Here is a 24,582-nt window from a genome sequence, read left to right as displayed (position 1 = left end):
ATAGCAACCCCCGTCATATTCAGAAGAAGTCTACTTTTATATGTGTCAGTTGGATTCTTAGGTCTCAATAATGTTCCAGATAAAACCACATCGTAAGTCAATGGCAGAATTTCCAGAAATTGAGTATCAAGGGACAGTAAAATAACAAGTGATCCAGTGTCCCTATATCAAGATGATGGTGCCAGCATCTATTAGATTTTGAACTATCCAACTTTTGTAAACGAATTGGGGTCCAAAAAATTCTATATAACAAAAAGAATCAAGTTTGTCTCATAGATGCTGACGCTTTATATCTCATTCTTCAAGTCCAAATCCTTGGCCATTGTGTAGCAGAAATATGCTGTTTTGTTTCTATACTCCATATTAGAGAATGACACGGTGGTTGTTACCCACGGCTAGCTACGGGTAACCCGCCGAAACGGTGACATAAAAAGGTCACCGCGAATACGGGGACAAGGCCATTCACCGCCCTGTGGAGCGGTGAATGGTCTTGTCTCCACAGTTAAAGGAGTGAGCACACGCGGTGAATGAGCGTGCGGTCCAGCAGCCCCCTCTCTCCCTCTGGCCGTGCATCTCCCTCCTTCCCTTCTCTTCTCTTTGTGGCAATTTCTATAAGGCTACCCGTTGTATTGCTGCTGGAGCCTTGAAGTCATGTCGCATGTGGCTGCTGGAAAAGTCTCCTCTGACGCAATTTCCTGTTTCCGGTTGCATCGGAGGAGACTTTTCCAGCAGCTAACGCGATGCGACTTCAGGGCTCCAGCTGCAATACAACGGATAGCCTTATAGAAATCACCACAAAGAGAAGGTAAGGGGAAGAGAGGGAGGGAAATGCACGGCTGGCCGGCGGGAGGGAGCTGCTGGACCATGTGAAGGGTGCTGGGGAGGGTGGAGAGGAGAAGACGCTGGAGCAGCCTGAAGAGAACTGGGGAAGAAAGAGGAGAGAAGATGCAGGGAAATGGGGAAGAGAGAGTGGGGAGAAGACGCTGGGAAATGGGGAGGAGAGAGTGGGGATAAGATGCTGGGAGGGAAATGGGGAAGATGAGTGGGCAGAAGACGCTGGAAGGGAAATGGGGAAAACAGAGTGGGGAGAAGACAGAGATGCCAGACTATGGGGGAAGCGGAGGGAAGAAGATGGGTGCCAGACCAATTGGGGGGGAGTGAAGGGAGAGGCACAGTAACAGAGCAAATGGAAGATGCTGAGAGAAGACAGACAGTGGATGGAAGGAATTGAATGAGAAGATGAGGAAAGCAGAAACCAGACAACAAAGGTAGAAAAAAATTTCTATTTCCTTTTTTTTTTGCTTTAGGATAAAGTAGTATATTTTTGTGTTGATAAAAATTTATAAACAAAGCCTTGCCAGCTGAACATCTTTCTCTAGTTCAGCAGCCAGAACTTTGATTTATAAGGAAGGAATAAGATAAATATTGCAGTACTGAGGCTTGTATGGATATGGCAGGGACGGCGGAGACGGGGAGGTGAAGGGGATGATGATCCAGGGACGGGGCAGTGATGGGGACAGAATTTTTTCCTGTGTTATTCTCTACTCCAAATATCTTTTAAGCTTCTTTTAAGGTTTTTTTTTTGCCAAATATTCAGATATTAATTTGTACCACTTAGCAGCCTGATGCCCTTGAAAATCTGTCTGGAAGCATAGGCTCGGCAAGCTATACTGATTTTTTTTTTTAAGTTGCGCCAGTCAGGGAGCCCTTTCTGAATGGCCTGTTTCAATTGTAACCATTTATACCCTTGAGACTTTGATATGCCAAATGATTGTTGTAGTTGTAATAAATTTCCCATTTTCCCATTTGAAATCGCATCAACCGTATGTATGCCTGCCTGCACCCAATATTTCCAGAGGATTTTAGACTTGCCGATTTGTATCTTGGAGTTTCAACATAGGGATTGACACATAAATTGTTGTACTGGAGTAGGAGTTAAGGTATTTATAAATTTTAATGTATTCCAAGTGGCATGAGGAATAATATTGTCCATGTATATTCTAGGAAGCTTGATACTCAAAATATGGCTAAGATGTAATGGGGCCAAAAGATAACTTTCCAGTATCAACCAATCTGGCAGATTCTCCATGAGTTCAGGAAGGATCCAGTACATACCCTGACGCAAATTAAAGGCTTGATGATAACCTGTCAAAATTTGGAAAATTTAACCCTCCTGCCAGTTGTGATTTTTGCAAAGATATTAAGGCTATTCTAGAAGTTTTACCCAGCCAAAGACATTTTGTAAGAATCCCATTTAGTTTTTTTATAAAAGGAACTCTGAAAATAAACTGGTAACATACTCATTTGGTAACAAACCACAGGCGAAACCATCATTTTGATGGTTTGGACTCTCCCCCATCAAGAAAGATGTAATGGATTCCAATGCTCACACATTTCTTTGACTTTCAATAATAAGGATTTTTCATTTACTGTCATTGTGTCTTCCAATGTTTTTTGAATCATTATACCCAAATATTTTATACCATCTTCCTTCCAAAGGAATGGGAATGGATCAAATAAAGCTTTTACACATTCAATGGAAGAACCTCTGATTTACTCTAATTTTATCTTATAACCAGAAAATTTTCCAAAATGTTAAATAAATTCCAGTAAATGAGGGATAGTTGATTCAGGATTTTTCAAATGAAGCAAAATATCATCTACATAAGCCGAAACTTTATAATCTCGACCTGCATATGGAATTCCCTGTATCTCCTTTGCCTGCTGAATAGCCAACAACAAGGGTTCCAAAACAATATCAAAAAGCAAAGGAGATAAGGGACATCCTTGTCTAACTCCCCTCTTCAGACAAAAATGCTCCAAGAATGTATTATTAATATATAATCTAGCTGAGGGGGGAACTATACAAGGTTTGAATCATTTGAATGAATCCGGAACCTATCCCAAACCAATCCATTGCCTGGCACATAAAAGTCCATTCTACTTGATCAAAAGCCTTCTCTGAAAATAAGAATTGCCACTGCTGGGTTAGATCAGTGGTCTATCGTGCCCAGCAGTCCGCTCACACGGTGGCCCCCAGGTCAAAGACCAGTGCTCTAAATGAGTCCAGCCTTACCTGCGTAAGTTCCAGTTTAGCAGGAACTTGTCCAACTTTGTCTTGAATCCCTGGAGGGTGTTTTCCCCTATAACAGACTCCAGAAGAACGTTCCAGTTTTCTACTACTCTCTGGATGAAGAAGAACTTCCTTACGTTTGTACGGAATCTATCCCCTTTCAACTTTAGAGAGTGCCCTCTCGTTCTCCCTACCTTGGAGAGGGTGAACAATCTGTCTTTATCTACTAAGTCTATTCCCTTCAGTATTTTGAATGTTTCGATCATGTCCCCTCTATTTCCTCTTTTCAAGGGAGACGAGGCCCAGTTTTTCCAATCTCTCACTGTATGGCAACTCCTCCAGCCCCTTAACCATTTTAGTCGCTCTTCTCTGGGACCCTTTCGAGTAGTACCGTGTCCTTAATGTATGGCGACCAGTGCTGGATGCAGTATTCCAGGTGGGCATGCTCCATGGCCCTGTACAGCGGCATGATAACCTTCTCTGATCTGTTTGTGATCCCCTTCTTTATCATTCCTAGCATTCTGTTTGCCCTTTTTGCTGCCGCTGCGCATTGCGCAGATGGCTTCATTGACTTGTCGATCAGAACTCCCAAGTCTCTTTCCTGGGAGGTCTCTCCAAGTATCTCCCAGACATCCTGTATTCGTGCATGAGATTTTTGTTACCGACATGCATCACTTTACACTTATCCACGTTGAACCTCATTTGCCATGTCGATGCCCATTTCTCGAGCTTGATTATGTCATGTTGCAGATCTTCGCAATCCCCCTGTGTCTTCACTACTCTGAATAACTTCGTATCGTTCGTAAATTTAATCACCTCGCTCGTTGTACCAATGTCCAGATCGTTTATAAAGATGTTGAAGAGCACAGGTCCAAGCACTGAGCCCTGCGGCACCCCGCTGGTGATGCTCTTCCAGTCTGAGTATTGTCCATTTATCCCCACTCTCTGTTTCCTATGCTCCAGCCAATTTTTAATCCACGTGAGTATTTCACCATCGATTCCATGGCTCGCAATTTTCCGAAGTAGTTGTTCATGTGGAACCTTGTTGAATGCCTTCTGAAAATCCAGATATACAATGTCGATTGGGTTGCCTTTGTCTGTCTGCCTATTTACTCCCTCTGCATCCTAAAAAACAGAGAAGGCTGGATCGTCTACTGTTTTTGCTAAATTTAGCATATGAAGTGCAAATTTGCAGAATGCCTTTGAGCAACAAAATCCATTTGGTGCATTCCAGTCATATAAGGGAGAGCCTTAGCTAACCTTAGAGCCAATAATATAGCCAGAATTTTTCCGTCCACATTAATTAAAGAAATAGGCCTGTAGTTTGAAACCAACATGGGATCTCTGTTTGGCTTTGGCAAAACAATTGTTAAAGCTTCTGCCATAGTACCTGATATCTGACCCTTCATCAGTTGTGATTGATATAATTTAAAAAGATGAGGTAACAGTATAGTTTGAAAGGATTTAAAAAAAACTCCATTGTAAATCCATCACTATCCGGAGCGGACCCAGCTTTGAGAGACTTCAATGCTGTCTAGTGTTCTGTAAACGATATAGGTGCCTCAAGCTTTTCTTTTATATCAGGGGTGTCCAATGTCGGTCCTCGAGGGCCGCAGTCCATTCGGGTTTTCAGGATTTCCCCAATGAATATGCATGAGATCTATTTGCATGCACTGCTTTCAATGCATAATTGCGGCCCTCGAGGACCGACATTGGACACCCCTGTTTTATATGCTCTGGAATTTTTGGCCCCTTAATTAAATTTAAAAAATCTTTCCTCATTCTCTTTATTTGAATATAGCTCACAAGAGTATAAAGCTTTATAATAATTCAGAAATTGGTTTAAAATATCTTTTATATGGAAATAAATCTTGCCCATTTCATCTTTAATGGCTACAATCTTCTCTTCTCTTTTTAACTTTAAGATAGTTAGCCAATACTCTTCATGCTTTATTTGAGTTTCCATAATATACCGTTTGTTGATGAAACAAATCTTTCCTAGCCAATTGTGAGGAAATCTCATACTTGTACTTAACTTTCAACAGAGCATTCAAAGTATCTTGTTCCCATTTTAAAGCCAATTGTGATTCTAAAGCAGAAATAATTTGTTCCAAATTAGAAAACTCTAATCTAAGTAATTTCCTAATATGCGCTGAATATGAAATAATCTGCCCTCTTACAGTTGCCTTGAAAGCATCCCATATAATTTCCAAAGAGATCTCCGAGGTATTGAATTGAAAATATTCATTAATTTTAATTTTAATTTCCTCAAGAAAGTTTGAGTCCACAAGCAGAGTATTTATTGAACCTCCAAACAGGTCTATTAGAATCTTCTTCAGTAAATTGATATTCCATCCAAATACTACCATGATCCAACAAAATGATTGGATCTATGCTGGTTCTTATAACCTGTTGAGTTAAATGATCTGAAAAAAAAAAATCAATTCTTGAGAATGATTTATAAACTTGGGAACAAAACATAAATGAAAATGAAAAAGCCACATATATCCTTTAAATCACAAGTATGTATAAGATTATCCAAACTTAATGGTTTTAATTGCCTACTTGGTTGTTTATCCATTATTGAATCCATTACAGCATTGAAGTCTCCAGCTATGATTAAATTAGATGTAGCCAGTGACAGAATTGTTTTTTGGAGATTTTTAAAGAAGTCTGCCTGATTTATATTAGGTGCATAAATATTGAAAAGTGTTAGGGTATCATTTCCTGAAGTCTTATTAACATGGAGCCATCTACCCATTGGATCAGCCCTAAAGTTATCAAATTTAGCTGAACTATATAGAGTAAAATCAGACAAACAAAAATCTGAACCTTGGTCAAACCCCTGCAGAGTTCCCCAAGGATCCCCTCTATCCCCGACTCTCTTCAATCTCTATACAGCCTCCCTCAGCTCTCACCTGGACAAACAAGGCATAACCTCCTACAGCTATGTTGATGACATTACCATTCTCATACCCTTCGATCAACCTGAACTCTCCATGACGAACACAATATATCAAACACTAAAATCAATAGCAACCAGTGTTCCCTCTAAGCGGGCGGGTGTTGTGAGCAAACTTTTTTCACCGTGAGCCAAAAATATCGGGCGCCAGCAAGTTATGAGCCAACTCGCCCGATTCTCCTCTCGCCGCCCTGCCATCTGCCGTACGCCTCTTCCGATCGTGCGCTGTGACGAGAAACGTGTGCGCTGCGATGTAATATTTTGTGCGCCAGCGCACGCCAGCGCAGCTTAGCGGGAACACTGGTTCAAATGGTTTTATTTATTTCCCCAAATTTATTTTTGTTATACGCATTGAAAATATTTGATATTGCGTTTAAATCAAAATCTCAATAAACTTGAAACGAGTGCCCGTGAGATTGTGGGAGGGTTAAATACTCAAAACTTAGAAGTTTTTGCTACGCCAGCTTTCTGGTATCTTTACATACAGTGGCGTACCTAGCATATGTAACATCCGGGGCCCATCATTTTTTGGCACCCCCCCCCATCTGTAAGAAAAACATGATTTTTAGTAACAAACCACACGTCACACATGAGTACCTAGGAAAAGGCAGCATCTTACATATTGCAGTGAGCAGTACATCAATACACCCATTGTAAAACTAAACAAGCCAGACCAGCACAGATCAATCCTACACCGTCAATCCTAACAGAAAACCATGTCTTTCGAACACACAGAACACAGAAAACACCTTCGCCTAGTAAGGAATATGTAATCACAAACTAACCCCTCCCTCTTTTACAAAACTGTAGTGTGGATTTTAGCTACGGAGGTAACAGCTCTGATGCTCATAAAATTCTGAGCATCAGAGCTGCTACCACCAAGGCTGGTGCTAAAAACGCTTCACAGTTTTGTAAAAGGGGGGATAAAATAAAAATACATAGACAAAGGTTAAATTGAACCAGCAAGAAGCTGGACTCTGCATACAATGCTTCACAGAAACAGTGACACATGTCTCCTAAAGCAATAAATAAATAGAAATTTTTTTCTACCTTTGTCTTCTGTGGTTTCTCCTTTCCTCATCTTCTTGTAACTCTCTTCCTTCCATCCACTGTCTGCCGTCTCTCTTCCCCTATATGGCATCTTCTCTCCTTCTATGCCCCTTCCAGAAACTGTATGCCTCCCCCTTCCATCTCTCCTTTCACCCCATTGGTCTGGCATCTCTCTCCTCGCCTTCCCTCTCCCACACCTCTCCTCATAGTCTGGTATCTCCCCTTCCCTGATTCTCTGGCATCTCTCTCCTTTCCTTTTCTTCCATCTTTCGCTCCCCCTCCATGCTCTCACATCTCCCCCTTCCTTTTCCCTTAGACTGGCATACCTTCCTCCTACGCTCCAAGCCCTGGCATCTCCTTTAATTCCCTCCCTCATCTTCCTTCTCCCTCCAGCTGGGTACCGCAACACTCTTCCCTGCAGCTCTGCACTTCCCCACAATTGCCATGCTTCGGTTCCTCTTCTTCCTTCCTTCCTCCCCCCCCCCCCCGCGGGACCCTGCGGCACCATCAACTCTTACTCCCTCTAATGTCGGCCCTGCAGCTCCAGACTTCCTCGCACCTCCCCTCCCCCTTTGGATCGCTATTATTTTAAATGTTATAGCCGCGGAGCTGTATCCATCAGTGGAGATGTCTAACCTCGGCCTGCCCCGGAACTCTTACTGCAGCAGCCGCCCGTCTAGGCAGGAACAGGAAGTCACTGTTGCAGTAAGAGTTCCGGGGCAGGCCGAGGTTAGACATCTCCACTGATGGATACAGCTCCGCGGCTATAACATTTAAAATAATAGCGATCCAAAGGGGGAGGGGAGAAGGTGCGAGGAAGTCTGGAGCTGCAGGGCCGACATTAGAGGGAGTAAGAGTTGATGGTGCCGCAGGGTCCCGCGGGGGGGGGGGGGGGGGAGGAAGGAAGGAAGAAGAGGAACCGAAGCATGGCAATTGTGGGGAAGTGCAATCCCCCCAATGCGTCCCCTTACCTTACCGACGCGTGTGTGCGCTGTGAAGAGAAACTTTGCGCTGCGATGTAATATTTTGTGCGCGAGCGCAGGCCAACGCAGCTTAGCGGGAACACTGATAGCAACCTGGATGAACAATCACAAACTGAAATTGAACCCAGATAAAACAAAATTCATCCTCCTAGAAAACAACAAAATACCAACCATAACCAACATTGAAATCAACGCAATCAACTACCCCATACAAACCACCCTAAAACTGCTAGGAATAACTATTGACAGATGCTGCACCATGCAACCGCAAATCAATAAAGCAATACAAAAGTCATTCTTAGTTATGAGAAACTTAAGACAAGTTCGGAAATTCTTCGAGAAAACTCAATTCCAGCTCATAGTTCAGTCCTTCATACTAGGCCTACTTGACTACTGTAATATCCTCTACCTCCCATGCCCTACAACCATAACAAAACAACTACAAACTATCCAAAACACAGCACTAAGACTCATCTACTCATTAAAGAAACATGATCACATTACAGAAGCATATCTCCAATCGCACTGGCTTCCGATCCCAGCAAGAATACAATTTAAATTCTACTGCCTACTATTTAAGACTTTATATGGAAACAGTCCAAACTACCTGAATAACCGCCTCATCCACAACACCGCAACCAGACATAGGAAAACTCACACCCCATTCTCATACCCCCCAATTAAGGAAGTCAAACGGAAAAAACTATATGATGGCCTCCTGCCCACTCAAGCAGCCAAACTAGACAACCAAATTGCCAATCTACTGACGGCATCCCTCGACTACAAGACTTTTAGAAAAGAAATAAAGACCATACTCTTCAAGAAAACTCTGAAAAAAGAAATAATACCACAAGTCTCAAACTCCACCTCTCACTAAAGCCAACTACCTCAAACAAATAACCTTACCCATTTCTTACTCTTTTTGAAAATGACCAATTTTTTTTTTTTGTAAGTTCTTGTTGTAATACATCTTGGGTAATTCTTTTTGTAATACGCCTTGAACTGCAAGGTAATGGCGGAATAGAAATCCCTAATGTAATGTAATGTAACTCTTCTTATTAATCAAGATTAATAGGGACAATCTTGATTAATCCCTAAAGCTGGATTGAAAAAACAATGTTTTACTCCCCCCCTTCTAATTTGGATGCCTCTTTTGAGATAAATGGGTCTCTTGTGCTTTTTGTTGTTTCAGAAAACTAAGAACCTTTTTCTTCTTGACAGGATGATTGAGACCATTAACATTCAATGAATAAAGTTTTAAACCCATTTTACTTGGTATAAAGGTACTAAAGAATGAAAAAACAAAATCATTATGAATACACGTACAAAAATATTTTTTTTCATACCCATACAGGATCCTAAATTAAAAGTCCTCCCAATCCCTCCCCTACCCCATCCCTGTAAATCATACAAAAACTTGGATGTACGCATACAGACAAGCAATTACCATCCTCCCCTAAGCACATTAAATCCCTCCAATCAGGATTGAGGACCCACTATTATATAAAGACAAAGTGCAAACCTCCCAGTATAGCCTGAAGAAATCCACAGCATGATGGCCAAAATGTCAGTTCCACTTATTCAGGTTTGGCAAGACCTGGCCAACTGCAACAATCAAGTTTTTTATTTTTAACCTGATGTAATTTGCTTGGATTTTAGTAAAGCTTTTGTCAGTTTCTCATAGAAGGTTTATAATCTGAGAGGGCTAAAGTAGTACTGGATTGAATTAGAAACTGGTTAAATGGGATTCGCTCAGAGGAAAGAAGGGTGAGTGAGTAATGAAGTGGCTCAAGGATGGGTGTTGGGGGGTCACTTCTATCAATAAATATGTGAGTTACATTGCTGAAAGATTAAAAGGAAAAGTTTTACTTTTTTGCTGATGACATGAAGATTTACAGTAGAGTAAACATCTTGGAGGGCATGGACAATATGACAAGTGATCTACAAAAATTAGAAGAATTGTTTAGCAGTTAAAATTTAATGCAAAGAAGTGCAGATCAATACATTTGGGGAATAGAAATGCAGAGGATGTGAAGGGCTGATATCCATGGAATGGAAGAGGTCCAAGGTGGAAAACCATTGCAACAAGACTGTGGCCTCTGTCGGTGGAATACTAGGCTGGATTGAGAGGCCTAACCAGTAAGAAAAAAAAGAAAGTGTTAATGCCCCAGTACAAGTTATAGGTGAGGCGTCACGTGGAATATTAGTTCAGTTTTAGAGGCTGTATTTCACTAAGGACATGAAGCAGTTCAGAGAAAGTTGAAAAAATGGTATGGGGTTTGTGCCAAAATATGTAAATAGTTAGGTCTTCAGGCTCTTTTTCATACATCCTAAAGAATAGAGAAGATACACATTGGGAAGAATAATCTAATCACAGTTACCTGATGCTAGGATCCACCTTAGGATTCAGCACCCAAGAACAATATCTGGGGGTTATTTATAGAAGCTACACCAAAATCTTCTACTCAATGGGCGGCAGCAGGCAAAAAAAGCAAACAGGATACTAGGAATTATTAGGAAAGGGACGGCAAATAAAACCAAGAATATTATACTGCCTCTGTCTGTATCACTCCATGGTGTGACCTCGCATCAAGTATTAACATTCAGTTCTGGTTCCCGTATCTCAAAAAAGATATAACAAAATTAGTAAAGGTTCAAAGAAGAGTGACCAAAATGTTAGAGGATGGAACTCCTCTTATATGAGGAAAGGCTAAAGAGGTTAGGGCTTTTCAGTTTGGAAAAGAGATGGTTGAGGAAATACTTTTTCATGGAGAGGGTGGTGGATGCCTGGAATAGCCTCCTGGTCAATGACATAAGGAGGAATTTCTCCAGGGAGGAATGCCGCCTCTCTTGCCCCACTCCCACCCCCACCCATGCTCCTAAGTCTTAAGCTGCTTTAATTTACTGTAATACTGTGGTTTTATAAAAGCTACCAGTAAAGTTAGGCAACTCAGAAACTTGTGTCTGATAATCTAGAAGCTCATATTGCACCTCCATGATCAACCTATTAGAAGCTGTAGTCTATTGAAAATCAATGAGCCTGTAATCTTTTCATATTATTGGGTTATGTCTCAAAGTTCAATGTACAGCTGATCATTGTCTAGTACTTATTGTCTTGAAAAATAATATTTTTCAATAACAATGATTGCTAAATGTATATATCTCTTTTTCCCACCAGATTAGCAAGGCAATTACAGAAGGAGGCTCAGTCTCAGCCAAACTCTTCCGAATTTACAGAAGATCAAAAGGTATACATTCTTGAGCATATTAAAGCAGCTAGTAGTAGAAAGCTTGAAGACATTTTAAAGGTGAATGCTGGGGGGTTTGTTTTATTTATTTTTGTCCTTTCAAAGGTGAAGAAAAGGGGAAGAATTAAAAGAGCTCCTTTCTATTTAGGGTTTGGGGTTGGAAGATTCAGAAGCTATAGTGTATGTTCAGAGCTGGTTATCGAGCCCCTGCACCTGCAAAGATAGTTCCTCACTAAAATTAAAAGCTTTGGAATAATCTTCCTACCTAGCTGCGGAACATCTGAAAACTTGGCTGTTCTCAAAAAAGTAAATTTCGCTGCTCTTTCCATATTCACTAATTCTTATTATGTATTTTTTCCTTATTTTAATGTTCATGTAAACCGTGCTGAGCTCTATCTTTATAGAGGGGATGCTGTATATAAACGTTTAGTTTAGTTTATCTTATCTACCCTGCTACTTTATTTTGAGATTCTTAAATTATTACCTTTCTGTGGTAAAAACCATTTAAGCAGTCTGTATATTATATACAGCTACAGTAGCTATTTATAGACAAAGGGATTGTTGGGTCAACATGGGAATAGCAACATTCTAGAGAATTGCATGCTTTAAACTATTTTTAAATATGGAACATTTTATATTTTCTGTTGAAAGACTGTACACAAGCCAATGACAGGAGAAAATAGAACTATCTAATGGTGGGCAGTGTCCCGCAAACTTTCTCATGCCGTGGCACACTAAACGTAGTGGCTGTGGCTCGAGGCATCCAGATTTGCATGGACGTCACCATGATGATGTCATGCGCATACACAAAGGCTCTCCAGATGGGCCCTGGGACACCAGTGGGGGATGCCATCTGAGAAGAGGACTGGAGAGAAGGCGAGGCGCTGGCATTGGCTGATTGCCTACAGGACGTACCTCTCACCATGAGAGACACGTCCTGTAGGCAGTCAGCCAGTGCTAGCATCTCTCCTCCCCCCCAGTGTGCAACGGCACACCTGAAATCTCAGGAGGCACACAGTTTGCGATACCTTGTGTAGGGGATAAAGTTATAGGAATGGCCCCAAAATATGGGATGATTTTCTGTTCAGACTTAGGAGAGCAATTAAAAAAGAGAAATAATGTCAATAGCAGTTTCCATATTGTCCTTACAGTGTTCCAGAAGCTTATAACCCTTGCCAGGTAGCTCAGCCCCTCAGTATTTCCTATCTGCAGCAGGTAGATGGCCATATTGGGGGAGAGAGTGTGGCCTAGTGGTTAAACCAACAGCATCAGTACTCTTAGGTTTTAGGTTCAAACCCATGCTTCTCCCTTTGACCCTGGGCAAGATACCTAATCCCCCCATTGCCCCAGGTACATTAGGTAGAGTGTGAGCCCAATAGAACAGACAGAGAAAAATGCTTGAGTACCTAAATAAATTCATGTAAACCGTTCTGAGCTCCCTGGGTACAATGGTGTAGAAAATTGAATGAATGAATAAATAAATAGGTTTCAGCCCTGAGCTCTGGATAGGTTGCTCCTTGTTCAGTTGGTCCACTGTTTGTTTTTTTTAAGCGCTGTATAATTTTCTTTATATGCATCAGCCATATTAACAATTACATATATACCTAAATACCACATTTTATAGTTCCTTTTCCTTTGAAGAAAGTGGAAGATCCAATCTGCATAAGTATACCCACCCAGGGGCATCACCTCAAGCTTATCAAGCTTCAGGATAAAGCCAAATACCTGCCCATGTTGTTGTACCAAATGAGGAACTCTCATCACAGATTTACAAGGTTGAGATACAATCAAAAGTAGGTCATAAGAACATAAGAATTGCCACTGCTGGGTCAGACCAGTGGTCCATCGTGCCCAGCAGTCCGCTCATGTGGCGGCTCTTAGGTCAAAGACTAGTGCCCTAACTGAGTCTAGCCTTACCTACGTATGTTCTTGTTCAGCATGAACTTGTCTAACTTTGTCTTGAATCTTCTGTCCCACCTCTAGGCCTGAAATCCCATGATCAGATCTCATCTGAATCAACAGAGGCTCCAGAGACAGAATGAAGAGCAGAAGGGAAAGGGGACACCCTTGTCAAGTGCCCCTTTACAAAGAAAAACACTCTGATAGTATCCCAGGGGAGCTCCAAAACGGACTCACAATCTGTCTTATGTATCTTGGGCAAGTCTGGCAAAGATAGCAACTGGCATCTGGCCACTGTTAGAGACAGAAGGGGATAGAGACTTGTATATACTGCCTTTTTGTAGTTATACAACCACATTCGAAGCGATTTACATACAGGAACTTTGAGCATTTTCCCAATCTATCTAACGAACCTTCTGGGCTTGATGGACCTTGGTCTAACTCAGCATGGAATTTCTTATGTTCTTAAACATATTTTGCAAATTTGTTAAAAAATAAAATAAGATAATAGTAATGGAACAGGCATCCAGATCAATGTTCTCTCTGAGTTGTGCAGGAATCCTTAACCACATTCCTGCCATGGGGGTTGATGCTTTAATATTGTGTTTTCAATAGCTAACTTGCCTATTCCTTGCTACTGAAAATATGATGCTGGAACAGGTCCTGCTCCTCCTCTCACTGGAAGGAATGTATGGTAGGTGGAAAACTCCTGCACAGTTTTTAGAGAAACATTGATCCAGGTACATTTATACTTTTCTGCATTGCTTTGAGTGCTTAAGTATTTTTGAGCTTTATAAAAGCTAGCATGACTGATCTGCTGATAATAAAACATAATATGAATTTCTTATTTTTAATTTGAGTTAAGTTGTTTGTGTAATAGTTTAACATTTATCTTTTTTTTTTTTTTTTATGCTCAATAATCCACAGAAAATCATAGGAAAGCTTGCCACATGTCTTGAATTAAGGAGTGCAGCCTTACAGGTAAATTTTTCCTCTTGTTTCCATTTCTCTTATTTGATAGATACTGTATATACTTGAATATAAATCGAGATTTTTGTGCTTTATATTTGAACTTCCTTTTTGATGATGGTGCTATTTTCCACCCTCGATGACTGGCATCACTGTCTTCCACCCTCCTCCAATGACTGGCACTGCTATCTCCCGCCCCAGACTGACATCGCATTTACAGTTCCAGGACTCAGTAAGCTGAAGCTCTGTGCTAGTGAAGGGCCTTGAGCATCTGCATGTGCTCAAGGCTTGCTCGACTCCCTTCGAGAATCTCAGAGAGGGTGAGAGCCAGCAAGCCTTTCTGTTTCTGCTTGGGTGGACTGCAGCAAAGGAATGGTGCAGAGGAGGCTGCAGGCAGCGCAAGAGAATTGCTCCTGTGCTGATGTCCTTGTAGTTTTCATAGTGAGGGGAGCTTCGGAACTGGGTGAGAACATTTGGTGAAACCGGGGGTGAGGAGGGAAAAAGAAGGGAGAGATGCTGAATGGGAGAGGCAGAAAGGAAGAAGATGATGGCACATGGATGGAGAGAAGAGATGGTGCACATGGATGGAGAGAAGGGGTAGAGATGGTGCACATGCCCACTGAACATTTTTCAAGTTGCAAGTTCTGGAACAGCATTACCGGTTCTTGGCCCTGCTCTTTGGGCTGGCTACTCTGCCTTGGACTTTCTCTGTGATGATGGTAGTAGTTGCGGCTTACCTGAGACAGAGGGGTCTCTAGGTTCATCCTTTCTTGAACAACTGGATGATAGAGCTCCCTCATTGGCCGAAGAATGGCACATAGTAGAACGGGTACTCCTGGTGCTAGAAAACCTGGGCTGGATTGTCAATTTCAGGATGAGCCATCTAATGCCCACTCAAATTGCAGGAATACCTGGAAGGCCTTGTCGACATGGTGGAGGGCCGAATCTATCATCTGTAAACTCACAGGCAGAATCTGTGTGCCCAGATTTCTTCTTTTCTACAGCAGCCAATTCTGTTGGCCTGGGATTATCTTCAAGTTAGTACTACTACTATTTATTATTTCTATAGCGCTGAAAGGCGTACACAGTGCTATACATTTTAACATATAATAGACAGTCCCTGCTCAGAAGAGCTCACAATCTAATTTAGAAGGACATTTTAGGGTTGGGAAGATAATGGTAGAGGAAATGATACAGTGGGTATAGGTATCTGACAGCAGTGAGTGAGCTGAAAGCAGTTTCAAAAAAGTGTGCTTTTAGCTTAGATTTGAATACTGCTAGGGATGTTCTAGGCTCCATGATTTCCATGCTGGATATGGTTCCTTGAGCAAAGGCACTCTTGCTTCTTCTTCAGTGTGCTTTGCTCAGTGCTGGGCTCTACACGGGGACACCCTTCAGGACTGTCTACCTTGGATTTTGGAAGCCCGAGCAAACATGGACTGGTTGCTTCTCCTGCAAGCTGGGGCATGCTGCTACACATTGCCTTCTGGATCGTGGTGAAGACAAATGGCAACCTTTGGGGCTGGTGAACCCATTGCAATCATTGTCCTGTTCAAGGGTGTTGGACACCCTTGCAACGGAAGTGGTCAATAAACCAGTTAGAGCTCAGAGCCATTTGACTAGCTCTGATGAATTTGCAGAAGACTCTGGAGGGCCAAGCAGTCAGGATCTTCTCTGACACTTCGATGGCAGTAGCCTATGTCAATCGCCAGGGAGGGACCAAGAGCACTCCTCTGGCTCAGGAAGCCTGCATTCTTTTTTTTGGGAAAGCATCATCTCCTAGTGCTGACGGCAGCACATGTGGCAGGAGTAGACAACATTCAACCTGACTTCCTTAGCAGACAGACTTTGGATCTGGGTGAGTGGGTCCTGTCCCTGGAGGCATGCCAAGCGATCGTGGGGTGTTGGGGGCGGCCCCGCTTCGACCTCATGGCTACTGCAGGAAACAAGAAAGCGGATCACTTCTTCAGTTGAAGATCCGAGCTCAGAAGTGAGGGGCTCAATGCTCTGGTGCAGCTGTAGCTTCAAGAGATTATCCTGTATGTGTTTCCTCCTTGGTTGATGATTGGTGGGTCATTTGGAGGATCATGGCTCACTTTAACTTGGTGTTGCCTGGTCTTACTAGGCTCCTTTTGAGCCTCTTTAAAATTGCTTCCTTCTTGGACTTAATTCTCAAGACCATTTTTCTGGTTGCTCTTACTTTGACGAGTCATTTGTCGGAACTGCACGCTTTGTCTTGCAGAGACCTTTTCCTCCATATTTCGGAAACAGGGGTTTCTCTTCGGACAGTTCCTTCCTTCTTACCTAAGATAGTTTTGGCTTTCCGTGTTAATCAGGAAGTGTTTGCTTGCCTTTCAACCAACTGGTTCCAAGACCCAGGACTGCCTGTTGAAGAAACTGGATGTGAGCAGAGTTCTTCTGCATTATTTGGAGGTCACCAATGAGTTTTGTCTCTGTGACCATTGCTGACTCGTTCAGTTAAGTGGGGCACTCCCGCTTCCAAGGCCACGAGTTCAAGATGGATCCATAGGGCCCTGTTGTCAGCCTACATTCTTTCGGGGAAACAGTTTTCTGTTTCTATTAAGGTGCATTCTACCAGGAGTGTGGCTTCTTTGTGGGCTGAATGAAGCTAGATCTGTCTCTCCTGAGGAGATTTGCAGAGCGGCCATGTAGTCTTCTCTGTACACGTTTGCTAAGTTCGACAGAGGCAAAATAAGACTCCGCCTTTGGTTTCTCAGTCTTAAGGGTTGGCGCAGCAAGCCCACCCTAGCTTTTTGGGGGACTGCTTTTATCTGTCCCTACTATCTAGAATGTCTCACCTATTGCACTGGAAAAAGAGATTATGTACGTATCCTGGTAAGCTCTTTTCCAGTAGATAGATCAGACATTCTAGATTCCCGCCCAGTATTTACTGCGCCTGCTTACTGTTTTCAGTCTTATGCTTCTCCAAGCTGATTCTTGGATGACTGTCAGCTCTTGGGGGCTGGGAAGAATTTGTATATATGTTTCAATTTATTGGGGAGTAGTTTCTGAGCTTCTTTGAAGCCTATGTTGGCAGTTTACTGTTAGAGAATTGGCAGAGGAATGCAACATTTCCATTGGTTCATGCCACAAAATTCTAACAGAGAAGTTGGGAATGTTTCACGTTGCAACAAAGTTTGTTCCATGGTTGATGACCAGAAGAACAACTGCAAAAAACGTGATGACAGTTCTTTCCCAGCCACCTTAATCTCCTTACTTGGCTACTGATGACTTCTTGTTTACTAAACTTCACACTGAAAGGAAAGCGATTCGACACCATTGAAGACATAAAGCAAAATTCAAAGCAGCAACTTTTGGCAATTCTTGAAGATGCGTTTAAGGACTGTTTCCAGAAGTGGAAACAATGTTGGGGAAGAGAAGTACTTTGAAGAGGACCCAATGGAATAAGTTGTAAGCTTGTTTAATAATTTTTTATAAAATCAGTCCTGGGACTTTTTGAACAGACCTTGTATATTTTTAAGCTGACAAAATAATACTTTATTTTTAGTTTGTTAATTAAAATAGCTTTTTGATTGCTTGTATATTAAGAAAAAGCCTGTTTGACTACATTTTTAAGTGCTGAGAAACAGAATAGATAAAACTATATTCAAGACTGGTATGTGTTTACTTGGAAAGCATTCTAATTAAACAATTACTCCCAAAGCAGCGGGTTATATCCTTATCTCTCATATAATTGTCTAGCTTTGAAGTTAGCTGGCCAAACCAAAGGGCAATATATAGTGTTAGGGGTCTATTGCTATTAAAATATGTGATCATAATTTTTAAGTATAGCAAAAGAAGCACAATTGGCCCCAAGAATTGGAGAAACGAGCTTTATTACAACACCCGACAAGAGCTGTGTTTCAGCAATGTGCCTGTATTGGTCATTGACTAGATACTTTCTCCAACACCAAAAAAGTGGTGTTCAGTACGATCAGGTCTCACTTGAACAATCCAGAACTCGACTGAGATTTGATTGTACCGAACAACACTTTTGGTGCTGGAGAGAGTATCTAGATGACCCTTGATGTAAGCACCTTGACAAAACACAGCCTGTGTCAGGTCTTAAATAAAGCTTGTTTCTCCACTCCAATTTTTGGGGCCTACTTTGCTTTAGAATTCCTGTGAGCATCACAGCATTTACCTCGCTGGCCCGCAGGAGAAACCTCTACCATAACTTTGTAAAATGATCCCAAATTTTTGAAAACATTTTTGAATAATTTCTCTAAATGACTTTATTAATAAACTGCAAGTTAGTGCGAATGTCTGATATCATATCCTGGATTTTACAATTGATAAACAGAAAAATAATTTTGTCTTTATTTTAATAGTCCACACAGAATCAAGAAGACTTTAGGCTGGAGGATTTGAAGAAACTAGAGCCAAGTAAGATTTATCCTTAATTTTTATCTTATTGACATGATTTCAAAATGGTTCCTAATTATATAAAACAATTATTTCAGACATATAAAGGAAAACATAGAAGTCAGAATAATTAAGCAAATCCAACCAAGTCTAAAATACACATCTCCTAATTTATTATTCTGCTGGAAAAAAAGTCTTCAAACCCCTCCTAAAAACCATCAAACTGAAATACTCATTTCCAAAGGCAACTTGTTTCACTTTGTACGAGCAATTACTCTAATGGCCTCTTTTACAGAGCCATGCTAACGGCCCCGAAGCCCATAAAGATTTAAAGGGCTTCGGGGCTGTTGCTGCGCAGCAGCCGCTAGTGCGGCTTTGTAAAAGAGGCTGTAAATGCCATTGATCCCAGATCATGTTCCTAAAAACATCCCAATCTGGAATAACTAAAAAAAACCAAATCTTTATAATGGCCTTGGAGGTCTCCTTGGACCACGAAACTGCAGTTTATTCAAGAAATAATCAAACCCCCATGACATTAATGTAAAAATTCCCTTCTTTTATCAGTAACCAGTGTAGCATTTTCAAAAGAATGTGGGCTGCTGAATTTTGGATCACCTGCAGTTTCTTGCAAAACCTCAAATATACATATAATACATTATAATAATTTAAATAGCTAATTAAAAGATAATGTGTGATTATAGCCAAAGCTTTATCGTTCCAAAAAGGTTTCAGTTATCTAATCAAATTTGTGTTTTGAAAATGCTGTTTTAGTAACTTTCATCACCTGTTCCTTTCCTTTTCTATTCCATCTATCTAAAAACATTATCTAACTTTGCACTCACCACCTCTTCTATACTTTACTAATTTTACCCATACCCAAATAATTGGTTCTAGACAAGTGAACCACCAGTCCACAAGAATCCAACTATTATTCAATATCTGTCAGTCAAATTTCAACCTGTTACTTATTACAGATTTAGCCCCTTCTAATGGTAGCAAAAGATGAATATCATGGTTTAGAAATATTTATACCAATATTTCCAAACTAAAATAATAGTTGGAGATATATATTAAAAACCCCTCCCCTTCTCCATTTACAAAAATAATGCTTTGACTAAAATTCTTTCACACTCATATGAAAACATATGTCACCCATTAAAAAAGGCACAGATTTTAAAAACCGTGGAGGAGTGACCTAGTGGTTAGAGCAGCTGCCTTAGCACCCTGAGGTTGTGAGTTCAATTCCTACTGCAGCTCCTTGTGACTTTGGGCAAGTTACTTAACACTTCATTGCCTCAGGTACAAAATATGTAAACCGCTTTGATTATGTAACTATACAGAAAAGGCAGTATGACAAGTCCCATCCCCTTTACCTTTAATAAAACAGATGACTCCCCAACCTGACAAAGTAACTAGATTAGAATGTTTTATCTTTGATTGGATGTTAATCTCTCCTGTATATTGGTTGCGTTGCTTTCTTTTATTTTGTTTTATTATACTCCACTTTGACTTGCTATAGTGATAAAGGTGGATCTAGCAAACTTGAATAAACAATGATGCTGCCAACAAAAGTAACATAATAAGCAGCACAAACATATTCTTATCTAGATGAACACAGATTTCATCCAGCATAGTGACTGAAAAAAGTTGCAATGCTTCTACTTATTTGAAACCATATTTTGCTCCATGCCAAACAGGTTATGTTTTTTTAAAAAAGAAAAAAAATAATCTATTTGAAATATGCCTCTTTCTATTTTTAACAGCAGTGGAAGATTAGACATCGACCTATACTTAGAGTAATTGGTTACATCCATGTAATTTTCAATATTGGGAAAACTACTGTCTCCTTTTAGGCAGAGAGACAACTCCTTTCTGTAAGGAGGCATCTACCAAATCCAACAACCAAGTCCAAAAATTCAGAACATATCATGAGTCGTTTAGCAGGTACTGGATCTAGAGGACAAGAAGAAAACTTCATTGATTGTAGGTTCAATTTCATTCTTTCCAAAGTAAATCTGTTAAACTGATGCAAGTCCAATGCTCCATTAGCGCTCACTACCTCTTCTATAACGTAGCAAATTTTGCCAGGATTCTGTTTAAATTACAGATTTTTTTTTTAAACATAAAATTGCACCAGAATATCTGGATCTATGATATAAAGATCTGCCAAATGCCCCTGCCCTAAGGAGTCCATGAACTAATTTAAAAATTTGTCTTGCTTTATTATTTATTTAAAAAATTTCTTGCCTGCTTAATTAAGCCTAAGCGACTTACAAGATACAGTCATAAACGTCAAATAACAAACATAGAAACAAAACATAGTAGTTCCAATGTTCTTATAAAATATTACAACTTTTCAGTGAAAAGCTTCCCTAAATAGAGCTGTTTTGAGTATCTTCTTAAATTTTTGCATGTCCGAAAGTAATCTCAATGGTACCTTCAAATTGTTCCATAGGGATACCCCCCTGCTATCAAAATTAGAGGTATGCATGGTGAGAGGTCAAAGCATTGTTAAGGAAGAAAACTGAAGAGCGAGGAGAAATAATGTGATAGCATACCATGGAAAACAGCAGCCAAGCTTTGCATGCTAACCATTTTATATATTGTGCATTTAAGATGTAGCTTTTGAAGAAAAAATTGACCTTCCTTTTATGAAACTCTGTTAGTGTTTATCGCCGGCTGCACCAGTAAAATCGCCAATGCTCACAGAATTCCTACGAGCGTCAGAACTTTTACCACCATGGCCGGCGATAAAAAAATGCTAATGCGGCTTCATAAGGGGGAGGGGATAGTTTCTGGAGTACTAGAACCTAAGGAAATACTGAAAGCCTTTGAAGAAATTTTATGCAAACAAAGAAATCACTCTGGCTGGTGCTTATAAATGTGCTGTATCGATAGTATATATGGTGTTAGATGACTATATACTCAGAATCATGGAGGTGGTAAAACAGGGAAAACACAGATGTAAGAACAGAAGCTTTGTGCATTATGTGAGATATCTGTTTCTAACTCTGAATCTTTTTCGCCCACCATTGAAAATCTTTTGCAAAATTCCTTGGGTTCCCTGAAGCAGGAGCGAAACGTGGCACGTCGGAACCTGCAAACCGAAAGATAAGTTGCTGTGTTCCCTTTGTTAAGATACGACGTACACAGTTTAAAGAACTTTAGCCCTTGGCTTTTTTGAGCACTCGATGTTAACATATAAATTCATTGGTGAGGCGGTAGTGTCGGGGTTTTTTTTCCCCCGTTTACCACCTCCATGATTCTGAGCATATAGTCATCTAACACCGTATATACTATCGATACAGCACATTTAGAAAGCACCAGCCAGAATAATTTCTTTGTTTGCATATACGTACCTTCATCACTCTATTTTTGACAGTTTGAAGTCAAACCTCTTTTGTTTGTATTTTTGAAGAAATTTTAAGCAGGGCAAGAGCTGTGTTGGAACTAGACACCACATATACCAGTAATGTATGAGGGGAGAGAAGTGGTTTTTAATTGGTAAAGTAGATAAGGCAACAGCAAACTACTTCATTTCAGAGTGGATGGTTTTTGTAGCTTGTTACTGTATGTATTTAGTTGCTGTAGGGATTTTGACATCCTGTTTTTGTTGGCTGTGTGAGGGTGCAATTAGACATTCCCCCTACTGGGCTGTGTACAATATAGGTCCCAGAATTCAGAATTCCATCTTATTAACTGATCAGCCATATGGAACAAATAGAAAAAGATATATTTACAGATAGTCAGTTAGGATAATAAAATGATCAGGGATCTGATGGAACAACACCCCATACCCTCCCCCTTAGGCAAAGGGTCTCCTGAAAAACCCAGCTGTTGATGATCACAGATCTTAAAAAATACAACTTCAGGATATTGATAGTTGTCTCCTCACAAAAATGTCTGGGACAGCAGGTGCAGGCGGTGGTAATCAGTGTGATGCTGATGATCTCAATAAGCTTGAATATTTTTGTGCCTTTTGCTGGTGCAGCTTATATACAATCTCTTCAGAAGTGACCTTCTATTCATGGTATTGTCATGACAGGTGATTGGTCTGTGCCGTGTTGTAGTTATAGCAAACCACAAGAATGTCTTTGACATCATCCAGGATATCCCCCCCACCCAATTCCTGGGGCTCCAAGTAGTCTGAGGTTGTATAAACAATTGTTCTTTTCCACGGCTATCTGCATACATCCAGACTTAGCTAACTGGTACCTATCCTATTCCCATTTCTTACCAAACCGCTGGAACAGCCTATCTCCTCTTAACTTTAGAAAAGCTGTAAACACCTACCTTTTTGCCTAGTCACTCCCTCAACCCTTCACCAGCATCAGTAAGTAATCCTATATGGAGATAAATTGCAACACACTGTATGTAAATCCTATATTGTAACACTGTGAATGTAAACTGTAACTCATTCTGAGCTCTTTGGAGAGGATGGGATATAAATCTAAATAAATAAATGTGTGTCTGGATAGACAGTGGCAAAGTCAAAGCCAGAAGGCCTCCTTAGATGCAAGACAAGCACAAATCTTTCAGGCATAGTTCACAGTGCATTAAGATGACATCTTAAGCTAGGTGGAAATAAGTTAAGTCTGTGATACACTGGTTATATTATGGCTAGGGGCTCTATAGCTTTGCTGTGGATCTCCCAGCAATTAGATGGCAGGGTGAGAGGTACACTGCCGACAAAGTACTTTCTGCATTAATAGCTAGGAAAAGGCAAAATTAGTGCGTTTTAAAAATATAAGCTACACAGCTGATGTTATAAAACAAGAAATTAGCAAACTTACATTCACAGATGTGAAACATAGGAGCCAACATTTGAAAGTGACTGTAGGTGCTAAATTTATGAACTCAATACAAAGTACCGTATTTTCACGCATATAACGCACGCGTTATACATGATTTTACAAACCGTGCATAACCGTGCGCGTTATACGTGTGAGCGCGTTTTACAACTTTTTTTTTCAATCCGATCCAGCATCCCCCTGCGAACCGGCATCCTCCCCCCCGCTCGCGCCATTCCCCCTCCCCCGCGATCCTACATCCCCCCCCAGCACCGCAAAACATCTCTTACCTGATTAGGCTTTGAGCATGCGAAAATGCTCAAAGCCTTCTGGTCTCACTCTCTCCGAGATTATCTCGGAGAGAGCGAGACCAGAAGGCTTTGAGCATGCGCAAATGCTCAAAGCCTAGTCAAGTCCAGAAGAAGGAGGATCTCTCTCGCACCGCACCACCCAGCCCAGCCCAACGAGGGAGGATCTTCGGGCACAGGCACTGGCACATCCTGTGCATTGGTGCTGGTGCCGGTGCGCAATCGGGTAAGAGATGTTTTGCGGTGCTGGGGGGATGTAGGATCGCGGGGGAGGGGGAGTGACGCGAGCGGGGGGGGGGGAGGATGCCGGTTCGCAGGAGGAATGCCGGATTTGAATGAAAAAAAAAATGCTCTCTCGGGTAAGCGAGCGGAGGGGAGGATGCCCGTTAGGAGTAGGCGGGAGGAGGTTTTAGCATGCGCGGTATACGCGTGTGCGCGCTATATTAAATTTTTTTACATAAATTTGTGTTCCCCGCGCGCTATACCCTTGTGCGCGTTTTACACGGGTGCGCGGTATATGGGTGAAAATATGGTATACCACCCAATATGAAAAAAAACAAAACATAACAGTTTGCAAGCTGAAATGACAAGACCCTATCTAATTGTCGAGAGTGGAGTAGGAATATGAAGATGACTTATAACTTTGATAAATAAGATATAGCCTGCATTATCCAGAAATCTAAGGAGATCACAATAAAGTACTCATGATGACAATAAAACATACATACAAATAAACAAAATAGATAAAACACTAATATATTCAACCCATCTTCTTAAAGTAGACTAAAGTTCAAACTTAATAACAAGCGTAGTTCCACAACAGAATGCTTTCTGAAACAAATAATGTTTTTCAACTGTTGTCTGAGGTGAAGTGATTTGTCTTAAGGTATATCGGAAGATCATTCCATATAATC

The 24,582-nt window shown here is 41.0% G+C and overlaps 1 protein-coding gene across 3 annotated transcripts in view; it reads left to right on the top strand.

Annotated features, from left to right (window-relative positions):
• The window catches only part of AIDA (axin interactor, dorsalization associated), a 112,452-nt gene that overhangs the window by 16,232 nt on the left and 71,638 nt on the right, over positions 1–24,582 (top strand). For all 3 annotated transcript variants that reach the window (XM_033937002.1, XM_033937000.1, XM_033937001.1), the window contains exons 2-4: positions 11,247–11,316; positions 14,143–14,196; positions 18,537–18,591. In XM_033937002.1, coding sequence (XP_033792893.1) covers positions 11,247–11,316; positions 14,143–14,196; positions 18,537–18,591 — 179 coding nt within the window. The remainder of the gene's footprint in view (positions 1–11,246; positions 11,317–14,142; positions 14,197–18,536; positions 18,592–24,582) is intronic.

The sequence above is a fragment of the Geotrypetes seraphini genome, chromosome 3 (genome assembly GCF_902459505.1).
Source record: "Geotrypetes seraphini chromosome 3, aGeoSer1.1, whole genome shotgun sequence".
Classification (NCBI taxonomy): Eukaryota; Metazoa; Chordata; class Amphibia; order Gymnophiona; family Dermophiidae; genus Geotrypetes; species Geotrypetes seraphini.
This window is presented reverse-complemented; position numbering and strand designations above follow the sequence as displayed.